Source organism: Hippoglossus stenolepis, chromosome 1 (genome assembly GCF_022539355.2).
Source record: "Hippoglossus stenolepis isolate QCI-W04-F060 chromosome 1, HSTE1.2, whole genome shotgun sequence".
Classification (NCBI taxonomy): Eukaryota; Metazoa; Chordata; class Actinopteri; order Pleuronectiformes; family Pleuronectidae; genus Hippoglossus; species Hippoglossus stenolepis.
Genome location: NC_061483.1, coordinates 18,223,814 through 18,235,986, shown reverse-complemented (window position 1 = coordinate 18,235,986; position 12,173 = coordinate 18,223,814). Strand labels below are relative to the sequence as shown.

At 40.9% G+C, this 12,173-nt stretch overlaps 1 protein-coding gene across 4 annotated transcripts in view; it reads left to right on the top strand.

Annotated features, from left to right (window-relative positions):
* Window positions 1-12,173, top strand: part of galnt2 (UDP-N-acetyl-alpha-D-galactosamine:polypeptide N-acetylgalactosaminyltransferase 2) — a 56,212-nt gene that overhangs the window by 29,285 nt on the left and 14,754 nt on the right. For 2 of the 4 annotated variants that reach the window (XM_035155603.2, XM_035155606.2), the window contains exons 2-8: window positions 1,157-1,241; window positions 5,323-5,476; window positions 8,112-8,210; window positions 8,333-8,400; window positions 8,514-8,579; window positions 8,663-8,784; window positions 11,245-11,332. In XM_035155603.2, coding sequence (XP_035011494.1) covers window positions 1,157-1,241; window positions 5,323-5,476; window positions 8,112-8,210; window positions 8,333-8,400; window positions 8,514-8,579; window positions 8,663-8,784; window positions 11,245-11,332 — 682 coding nt within the window. Of the gene's footprint in view, window positions 1-1,153; window positions 1,242-5,322; window positions 5,477-8,111; window positions 8,211-8,332; window positions 8,401-8,513; window positions 8,580-8,662; window positions 8,785-11,244; window positions 11,333-12,173 lie in introns of all 4 variants that reach the window. The other 2 variants (XM_035155602.2, XM_035155605.2) reach the window with 1 other exon arrangement.

Genomic DNA, 12,173 nt, shown 5'->3' with positions numbered 1-12,173 from the left:
AGGAACAAAAACAGATCAATAAAGCGTTTAGAAAAAGCTGAAGGTGAAAGGGAACTACGGAGCAAACAAGAGAGTTTAACAATAGTTTTCTGAAGTCAAGGGCAGCGGTCTGCACAGGGAGGGACAGTCACTAATTGCTGTGGCTCACAGTGTATTGATCCAGTGGGTTTTTATGGTAATATAGATGAACACAAACATGGATGGCTCGGTTCAAATGTCCACCTGTGTAAATGGTGAGAGCATTGCTGTGCTTCTGTCGGGATGGAGTGACTGAATGAATGAGATAATGAGTGGACGGATGAATGACCTGGTTGAAATGTTCCGAATCACTGAGCACATCTCTGATTTTATTTCAAACGCTAAATAATGTGAAATAAACCAGCTTTTCAGTTTAATTATGAGGCTACAGACGACTGAAGAGCAGGATCAGTGAATTGATGATTTTAACGTGAATCTTTTCTGCATTGTTTACTTTGTAAAATAACATTTTCTTATTGGCAATAAACATAAATAACTCAGATAGTGATGTGTCTTTGAAAGGCTCATATCGGCTCAAATATTAGTTTTCTCTTTTAGGTCGGGAATGTAATGTGTAAAGTAGTTCAACCCTGTGTTACTAATCTATTATTGAATTGAAGCTATTGAAACTTCTAATAACATCCGCCAAGGAGGTTATGTTGTCACCCCTGTCTAATAGTTTGTATGTTTGATTGTAAGGAAGATTACAGAAAAACTACTGGACAGATTATCATGAAACCCGGTGAAAGGATGCACTATGGGTCAGGGAAGAAGCTATTACATTTTGGTGTGGATCCTGAAATCTTTTTCACTTTCTATAACATTGTAAGATGGGACTCAATTTTGTTGTTGTTGACATTTTCATCTTTTTTATCAGAGAATAGTTCATGGATCTTGATGAAAAACTCTGGTGCAGCTTGATTGAATTTAAAGGGACTGTTGGGCCTTGATGGGGGTTTGTGCCCTTCTGAGCGCCATTCTAGTTGATGCTCCATTTAGAATCTTTAAGAATAAGGTGTATCTAGCTGCTCTACTCTGTGACTACCATCAGCTGACTGTGTGTGTGTGTGTGTGTGTTTGTGTTTTAGGGTCTTGTGTACGTCAATGCTAATGTGTGTCTCCCGGTTTCTTCCAGAAGGATTCGGACTCCAGTGACTCGTCTAGTAGAAGCAAACTTCACAGCTCTGACGATAAGACTCATGGTCTGGAGACCTTGCCGCCAGGTAGGAAACTTCACTTCTCATCTTACACCACCACCACACTGCACCTAAGCATGACATGGATAATATAGCTTTAATAGTAACAATTATTTGAGTCTATTCAGTGTGTCATTGTTTGTGCTTGCACTGAAGGGAAAGACAAACGCACCCCCGCTGTATGCACAGACATGGTGCACCACAGTCATGTATCCAGAGGGTTTCCCACATCATATTCCCATAACCAAAACCATTTCCTCTTTCAAATGTGGTAACATGACATAGCTTTGGTTTGATTATCAAGAGAGCATGACCATCCTCCACTTCACCATGTTCAAATAACCACCAGACTGTACAGCCATCAGTGTTACACAAATGTCACATCCACTAATGTATCCAGATAATTCAAGGATCCATTTTAATCCTCCCGCAAACCCAACTATGCGTCTCCACCCTGACTTTGACAAACACTGTTTTAGAGTCCAGCAGGGCAGAGAAGTAAGAGCAGAAAGAGCAAATCTGAGAAGAGATTTTTTTATTCAGCGCTCGTCTCTGCTCAACTCACGGCAGCCGCTGCCCCTCCCTCACCAGCCCAGGGCCTGCGAACGCTGAACACACACTCTCTTATCTGATCCAGCAGTAGAAATGGAATCCACTTTGAATGTTGAAGTAGGGACATTTCAACTTCAGGGTGACTTTTTACTTAATAATGGCAGCATATCGCAACGTCACACACACACGCACACGCACGCACGCACGCGCACGCACGCACACACACACACAAACTTGCAAAGAAGAACGGGGAAAAAGAGGAGGAGGAGACTGGGATTAAAATATGGAGGATTAAGTGATGAAAGAATAACTCTTCCACCGATGAAGATTGTCTGATGGATTTAAAGCCCCAGGAAAAAAACTGCAAATGGATTTTATATTTAGGTTTGCAACTAATATATCTTTATTGATTAATTGATCTTCCGTACGTTTCTTGATTGATCAATAATAGTTTAATAAATGTTCCACCTGCATTCCAAAGTCGATTCAGTTCGATTTGTAAGTTGCCAAGTCACCCCATATGTTATTTTATTCACATGCCATGTTTAGACCCTACAATATTAAAGAGAAACACAACAAATGACCCCACAATGAACAAGCAGCTGGTGACTGTGGAGAGAAAAAAACTCCCTTTAATAGGAGGAAACCTTCAACAGAATCAAAGTCAGTGTGGACGGCCGTCTGTCCCTCGACCGGTCAGGAGTTAGAGGAGAAAAATGGTGGAGAGAGGAGAGGTGGGTGGAAATGGGGAGAGAGGGAGGTGGAGGGGGCAACAGAAGAGGGAAAGAGAAGAGAGGCAGACAAGTATCATCGTGTTCATAATGCAGCACATCTGAGAAGCTGGATGCAAGAAATTAAACAATAAAACTTAAATCAATTCGTAAAATACTTTTTCCTGTCAATGAATTAATTGTTTCAGTTCTACTCCTGTTTAGATTATCTTTTCAAATTAAATTCTTTATACTGAAATCCACTTTAAAGAGTTTCTGAACATCCCCCTAGCATCTTGTTTTCTGATGACCTCCAGGACGCTGTGATGACGTCACTGTTTATTTGGTTGCAGGTAAAACAAGGTTCACACCTGACCTCATCCATCAGTGATGCTTGGTGTGAAACACTTTGTTTGGTGTTATAGATATAATGTGTAACAATTCTTCATTAAATTGTCTAAAATTGACCAGACCTATGTTATAAATTTAGTTTTCTTATGCACTTGCATTATCCAAGAGTATATAAAGTCGTCTGAGACAGAGAGAGTATTGGGAAAATGTCAACGAGACTAGTAATACCATTGAGAAAGTGAGCAGTTAAACTACTCTGAGTGGTTCAGTGTTCAGGGAGGTCAGGAGCAGCAGGGAGAGAGTGGCACCAGAGTGAGAAGTCGAAAATGTTCATTTCACCACATGAATTAGTTGCTGCCACTAAACATAGATATCAGCAAGGACATCAAACATTGTGACACATGCAGCAGAGACTTGGAGGCACTGTCGTACAGTCACAGGCCGATCAGCGCAAGCTTCGGCTCATTAGCATGCCAGACACATTCACATGCCGTCAGGACACACACACACACACACACACACACACACACACACACACACACACACACACACACACACACACACACACACACACACACACACACACACACACACACACACACACAGATAACCTCGCTGGATCTTTTCTTCTCATAAGGCTCTGTCTCTCTCTCTTACACACACTCATCCATACTGGTAGTGTAATCTCACACCACCATATGCTTAACACAAGACATTAGCATAGCAGCTGCACCCGGCTAATTAGTTGTATTATTATTCGTTTGTGCCCGTGTCTCAGTAGCCAATGACAAACTGTGAAATTAAACATGACAACTTTCTCTGTTTAGTGGGCAATGATCTCGGTAATCTGCTCAGACATTCTCCGCCTGTCTTTCTCTCTAAACTCACATTTTAGGCTGAAGCAAATTAGTAAATACTCAAATGTAGTAGTTTTTTTTTTTCTCCCCAGCTCACTGCAGTGCATAGTAAATGTTCTTTTGTGTTCTTGTAGCTTTGCTCAAATAGCCTCGCCTCATCTCTTTCTGCATATTTTCTGCATATGAGCAGCATGCATTTCATGTCAGCTTTTCCTCAGTGACATGTTGCCACCTTGTCGAGCAGCAAGGTTTCCTTCCCGCCAGTCGTGAGGGATCCTTGCATCATCCAAGCTGCTGCCTACATTTCACCTTCCCACTGATGTGTAATCCCATTCATTCCTGAGACACATTTTCCGCCTTTTGTGAAGGTTTAAATAGCATCTTTTATTTTTGGATACGCTGTGTTTATTTAACATTTCACCAGAGTTGCATTGAGAATATAGTCCTTTATAAAAAGCTGGATTTAGTGTTTATGTGAACATAAAGAAGATAGAGGAAAGTCATTTTCCCCATCACGTTATAATTTATATTGAACAAAATGTGCTTAAAACATTTAGAAACTAGAATGGCACCCAGTGCATACGTCCGCCAAGGGCGCTCGTGAAACCACATTTAAATTCACTCGATCTGGATTTTTACTTTGGAGTCATCAAGATCCACGAATTGCTCTCTCTTATCTAATCAAATCTTATCTCATCAAATCAGTGAAAATGTTGAAAAACGCCCTTCACACAATTTTAAAGAAAGTGAAAAAAATCTTGGATCCACCCCTTGATCCGGTTCCTCTCGAAAATGTAATGGGTTCTTCCCTGACCCACCTCCTTCCACCAAATTATGTGTAATCCTGCTAACTAACAGACAAACTAACAAAACGCAGATGAAAACTTAACCTCCATAGTGTTATGGAAGTTTTCTGGGAGCTGATGAAAGGAGAACTCAAGCAGCAGCTGATGTCTTATACAGAAGATTTTAATGTAGACTTGATGCAACAAGGAGACCAGAAGGTGCAACAACATACAAACGCTAACACAGTAACATGAGCAATTGTCATCCCCAAGTCTGAAGATGTCTCCCACAGCCTCCCCATATATCTCCCTCTACTTGTGTCACCCATTCCAACAGCACATCCATGAAGGGCTAGAATGCTGTCACGCTCTTTGTTACATGTAGGTGTTCGCATCCTATTGGATAGTTAAGCCTAAAGTATGCATAACTAAATCACATTGTGTCCTTACGTCTTGCCACTGGTGAAATACGCAAAAGAGTTGAAGTTGGTGCCTCTCTGTCTGGGAGCATCTGAGTTAGATATGGACGTCCCTAAACGTAGACACTACAATGTGCTGTTGGTTGGTCCTTTATCTATAACTTGACCTTTGGTCCTGCTTAAAGAGGCAATGGTGTATCTGTGGAATTTAGACAGGCACTATTCTCCTGTACAGATATAATCTACAATATACATTCTATACATAATATATAGTGGCATATACAGTAATGTGTGAGGATGGTCAAACATTCCTCAACACATAGGTAACAAGTAACCTTCACTTAAGGGTAGTCAACATGTGATTTTGATCATCTAACACATCTAGATGGATGTGGTTTGACTGTTGCTTCATATGTTTGCGTGTGTGTGTCTAGGGAAAGTGCGCTGGCAGGATTATGACCAGGACCTATACGTTGGTGCCACGGTGGTCCGATCGGGTCAGGATCCATACGCCAGGAACAAGTTCAACCAGGTGGAGAGCGACAAACTCCGCATGGACAGAGCAGTGCCCGATACAAGACACGACCAGTACGTATCTGCCATTGCTCAGAATACCTGCTTCACGAATACACATACATTACACACAAAAACTACAACACTGCCCCTATAAGGGTTTTGTGTGCACATGGCTGTCCTTTATTATCTGTCCATTTGATTAATTGGCACCAGACTGGAAACTCCCTGTATTGTGCTCTATCAGATGGTACGAGGAAGTAGCAGCGCACACACACACACACACACACACACACACACACACAGACACACAGACACACACACACACACACACAGACACACTGTGCTGTATGCTCGATTCATAAAACAAACCTCTGCTTAATGGCTGATTGTTCTGCTTGTTAAATGGATGAGGAGGCAAAAATAAATCCTGAAACAGCACTATGTCATTATGTTTTATTAGGCTTGATTCTCAAGGTGTACCAAGTGATCTCGTTGCCTCCTGAACAATTAAGCTGCATATTGGTTTAGCACAAAGAAAAAAGAAAAATTCTGCCTATTTTAATCTTTGCTGTCTTCTCAATCCTTGTAAAACTTCAAGGTCAAATATTTATATGCAACAGCTGCTCTTACTGAATTTCCTGTCAGTTGGCTGCATTTTCCCTTACTAGGAGGATCTGTTCTAAACCTGTATGTTTTGAATGGGCTGTTTGTTTGGCCTGCGGTGATGTTGGTTGCAGCTTACTTACAAAAACTGTAAAAATAACGTGTAGTAATTGAACCGTGGCCAGTAAAGAGCAACTGCAGGACTCAGTCCACAGAACCCTGAGGCCAACGCTACTGCACAATGAACTGTTGAGTCCCTGCATCCACTGCTACAGAGCGCTGGTCACCTGTTTATTCAGTTTATTATTATTGAATGTATCGCCTGTGCACTTCCTTGGGCTCTTAACGATACACATGCCAAACAGATTTTTGTGTAATCCTGCTAGCTAACGCTGATGAAAAAATTACCTCCTATTGAGACGTAATAAAGTAGAAATACCTACCACACTCTGAGCAAATATTTTGATATTAAGACCAACAACTAAACAATGGGCAGACAAGACTTAACAACCTCTGAATTTATTTTAATATTACAGGTACATGTAAATATTTCAACCTATATGATTTCTGTAGGATTTATTGAGTGTTTTCTATTTTTGAGTCTTGTTTATTCTGAGCAATGGAATGTCGTGTGTGTGTGTGTGTGTGTGTGTGTGTGTGTGTGTGTGTGTGTGTGTGTGTGTGTGTGTGTGTGTGTGTGTGTGTGTGTGTGTGTGTGTGTGTGTGTGTGTGTGTGTGTGTGTGTGTGTGTGTGTTTCATGTGATGCAGTGACTATTTCACTGGTTTCAAGTGAGAGATCATGTGGTGCCAACCAGGCTGCTCCTGAACCCACTGAACGAACCTGTTCTCCAAGAGGGATTTTCATATGTTAAATGAGAGGAACACGTCTGCATTTTGATCAAGTGTTTGTTGTCTGGCTGTTCCTCACCTTGCTCTGCAGGACAAGATCATTATTGAAAACTGGAGTCATTCTGATCTTGATTATTGTAGCGTGTTTTCAAATATTCCAGAATAACTAGATACCTCACAAATGAATGCTGAACAGTTTGTTCTATGTCTTCAGTTCTCTGTACATTGATTCTGTCAATTTAACCAACACAGTGACTTCTAAGTTTAGCTGTAAATCAGCTGGAGACACAAAGAAGTGAAGCTGCTGCCTTTGTTTTACAGTCAGTGGTTTTACTCCTCTCGTATCTGTCTAGATCTATGGTCTAGATACATACTGTGTGATTCAAGGACTATTTTTATAAAGGCACTGGTCTGGCCTCACTGATGTATTGACCTAACGCAGATAGATTTAGCCATTAGCCCACTAAAAGAGCAGAGATGTGTCTCCCATTGATCTGTGAGTGATGTGTCATTTGCACAGCAGCAGCGATTGTGAAAGTTTTTCTAGAAAACCAGCCGGAGCAGGTTCAGTGAGTGAACAAAAGATCAAAAGAGCTTGCAGACTTACTCTATTGCCAGGCTGACAATCCAATATATATAAAGTATATACACAATATCATTGGATTGTTGCCCTGCGGTCAGCAAAACCACTATCAGTCGTGTTTGTGTGTGCTCCTGTACAGACATCTTTGTGAGGACCATTTTGAGCCTACAACCTACAGGCCGAGGATATTTTGGCAGGTCCTCCCTTTCTGACTCACTTTTAATGAGCTGTTTGAGGGATAAGACTTGGTTTTAGGGTTAGAGTAAGGATTAGGGTAAGGCATTTAGTTTTGATGGTTAGGGTCAGGGCCTAGGGAATGCATTATGCCAATGAGTGTCCTCACCAAGATAGATGTACAAATTTGCGTGTCGGTGTACTTTGCTTCTTTAGGACCTTTTCAAGAATATACACTGCCCTTGTCAAGACCAGTAGTCTACATCGGGTCCTAATGAGGCCAAACGAGTGAGTGCGTGCGTGTGCACGCCTCGGTGTGTACTAAATCCTTTTTTGTGCATTCCTGTCTTTAGGACCTGTTTAGGGAGTGATTCCAGCTTGCACATTCATTCAGCTGTGCACCTATGTGTGGAGGAGTGTTTTTGCATTTATACTTTGTCATTAAATATTTTTGTGTCTCTTTGTTCCTAATTCGTACGATTTCCTTGTGCGTGCAGCTGCAGACATAAACAATGGAAGTCAGAACTACCAGCCTCCAGCGTGGTCATCACCTTCCACAATGAGGCTCGCTCTGCTCTGCTGCGGACTGTGGTCAGGTAGGTGAATGGTGTGTGTGCTATCCACTCCAAAAAAATACTTATCTATTTTTATGTCTTGGCTGAGATTCTATCTTTTTAAATTTGTTCTTCCTATAAATACCCTCCTTGTCTGTCTTTAGTGTCTTGAAGAAAAGTCCTCCTCACTTGGTCAAAGAGATCATTCTGGTGGACGACTACAGCGATAATCGTAAGTATTGCACAGAAGCACATTTAATGAAAACACTCAGACTTGTTGATATCTGTGTGTAAGTGCAAATGCAACATGAATCTCATCTGTTTGCCACGATCTGTGTATTTCAGCGGAGGACGGGTCGTTGCTGGGGAAGATTGAGAAAGTGCGAGTGTTGAGGAACGACCGCAGAGAAGGTGAATAGAAAAGGAGAAGAAGAAAGTTTTATATGTGTGATGGTTTGTAATAAAGATTTTCTTCTGACTGATGTTTCTCTCAGGACTGATGCGTTCGAGGGTTCGTGGTGCAGACGCTGCCACAGCGCCAGTGCTCACCTTCTTGGATTCTCACTGTGAATGTAATGACCACTGGCTGGAGCCGCTACTGGAGAGAGTGGCTGAGGTACACACACCGTACACACACCGTACACACACCATACACATACCTTACACACTCATACACACACACAGATCACTTAATGAGGTCCCTCTGCCTTTGCCTCTTTTTGTCCTCTAATCACTGCATATAATAAAAATAGTATTTCGGCATCTTTTAAAAGTGACTGTGAAGGGAAAATTCTTGTCCAGTCGTTTATATAAAAGCATCTCTATAAGGCTGCTTTCAGACATGCACTACATTCTCCTGATATAATATGATGGGGCTAAATGTGAGAGCCCAAATTTTGAAGTCAGTTGCTGCGGATATTCTCCAGAGTTTCTCCTCCCAGCTCCCAAGTAAAAAACATAGGCGTGAGCTCATGTGAGAGTACAGCAGGAACATGTTTGGAGAATTCACAGAACTCAGGTGAGCTGGTGGATGACGCTCCTAACACACGATGGAAGCGAAACTGAAAAAAAGGAGCCACACGCGTAGAAGACAGGCACAAAGATGCAGACTCTGAAAGGCAACAACAGCTTTTGATGATAAGAGCCGACACTGGTGCTGATGTGCTGTAAACAAAAACATGATATCTGCAGCACAATTTATACGACATTTCCTGCTGTAAACGCGTCCGATTGAGACAATCTCCTGCTGTGTTCTTCATATGTGAAAACAGAGTCTGGAAAATGCTTGAACCCAGTTGTGTGGACATTTTCCAGAGTACATGTCTGAGATTGGCTGATCAATATCGATTAGTCGAATCCAAAACAGTTTTAGTTTTATGGTCCAATCCCTCGGCCAACGTGCACACTTTGGACAAAGAATTGCTCTGTAACTCATCTAATTGCTTTAAGTGGATGTGACGTCATGTCGTTCAGCCTGAATTTTGTCCCATCACCATGCCAACACCAGCCACAAAACAATATCCCAGAAAAGCCACTAAAACTACTCTTATTTATATCTGTTGAGGAATTGTGTTTTTCCTTCCTTCTTTCACATAGAGGTCAGAGGTCAGTGAGGAAGTCAGTCAGTCTCTCATTAACATTCACGTGAAAAACAAGGTGTGTGACATCGCTGCAGTCACACAGGAGTGTTTGGACATTTTCAAAATAAAAACATATTTTCACGTTTTCTGACGTGAAATGTTTGGAAAAACGACTAATGACTCTGTTTGTTGGTGGGGTGATTTTATTTTATCAGTCAGAACAGTGTTTATTCAATTTTAAAAAGTAATTCCTCTGACAGCTTCATGTTTCCGTCTTTCCAAACCAAAGCAAGCTGTAAATGGGAAACTCCGGAAACCGAGCCCCCTTATAGATCAACAGTCTGGTGACATTTACAGTGAAGCCTTGAAGTCGTGACTTGAGAAGGAGCTTCTTGATTAAATGTTATCTTAATCTAAGCGTCGGCACCATGGGTAAAATGAGGGTTGTTCTTTAAATATTTATCTGATATGACTGAAAATAGTCTAATACTCTTATTGATCTGTCTAAATGTGGCATTTTGTTATCATTGCAAAGGGAATTAATGCCTGAAGCCAAATCTAAAACACTTAGCTTTCAGATTAATTGAAGCCAAAGAAACATGAAATCTGTTTGTTTGTCAAGTCAAAACGTTTCAGCCCAAAATAAACAGATCAGTCAGTATGTGGGGTCCTGTTGTTATCACTCAGACCACTTGAGCAATCCTCTCTCTGAACCAGTGTGAGATGCAGCTTTCAGCTCCAGGATTTGATTTGTTGTAAGACGACAGGGCTGCTTTACTGTCAGATCTACTTTATAAACAGTGATAAACTAAATATAGAACCCAGACTAAACATATGAATCACTGACGTTGAGGGAAATATTTACTTCTGCTCTAAAATTCTACATAACAGGGTAAAGTGCTTGGAGTCGTCTTTAGCTTTGCTAGTTTTGTTGTAAGACTTGTTGTAAATATTTATTAATAAGCTGGATCTCTTCTTACTCTCTGTTAGTTTCTTTGGAGTCGTAAAGTTTTTAAGCAGGTTTTTATGTCTCCACACCAGCAACAGCCAGTTTCTGGAGGCATTTAGTTTTCTGTCCGTCCATCAGTCCCATTCTTGTGAACATGATATCGTAAGTGGTTGAAGGTCAAAGGTGAAAGTCACTGTGTCCTCATAAATCCCTTATTTGCCTCATGATTGAGTTATCTTATGATCACCTTGAGAGAATCCTTCAACGTACAAACGCTCACTTATACTCACAGCTTAGCTGATTACAATGGGATGCTCAATGGTCAAAGGTAAAACATATTTCTGGCCTCTTGAACATGATTTCTAAAGTCTGCTTTCAGGGAATTTCTTCAAATTTTGACAAGTTGTCACTAGGACTCAGAGATTTAATGATGAGATTTCAGTTTCCAAATCTGGAATTGTTATTATATAGACTGAAACTGTACTGGTTGACAGAGACATACACCTGCAGGGCATTCATTGTAGTATTTTCTTTCTGTTCTTCTCAGGATAAGACAAGAGTAGTTTCTCCGATTATTGACGTCATCAACATGGACAACTTCCAGTATGTAGGAGCCTCGGCCGATCTGAAAGGAGGTAAAGTATCCAAGTATAGGTACATGCATGCGCGCACAAACACACACAATAGCAGCACTTATAACTGCTGTTTTGGCATCTACTGTTCTATTTCATAAACGGTTTTCACTTGAGGCTGCTGTTGTTTAGTGGAACCCACGACTACAGGAGTCAGGGTAGCTGGTTCCAACTAAAAAGCAAAAAAAACAACAACTGTAGACAACCTGATCAGCACAAGATAGCAGACTGACACTGTGGGGGCTGGTGAACATAGTGGACCAATTAGAGTCAAAGTCCACTTTATTGTCAATTCTGGCATATGTAGAGGGATTGAAATGCTGTTTCTCTCTGATCCATAGTGTAAACATATACGTAGACATAGTAACACACTCAACACACAGTATACTTACATATTAGGTACTCAAGTTACAAATAATTACACAACATAGTATATAGTACATAGTACAGAGTGTATGATATGGGACTTAAATTCATCAGGTCGCCAGTAAGACAAATAAAAGGTAACCTAGAATGCTGAATATGTATATAGGCAAACCTTTACTAACAAGTTCACCACATCAACTTAAACAGTGACGATATATCAGTGTTGTGTTCACAGCTGGTTTCCTCTGCCCCCCAGTGGCCAAAGACATCCAGAAATGCACGTTAAAGTTTCCAAATAACAAATGGCAGCCGTTTCAATTTAGATTTTGAATCAGACATCTGTTGAAACTTTAAGTACAATTTCATGGTCGTACAAAAAAAACGTGAAAAATGGTGCACATAATTGTATACTGTTTTGGGGAAATTAGTACAGAGTTTAAAATGCAGCAAACGGGGACGTTTTTTTTTTATTGTTTGT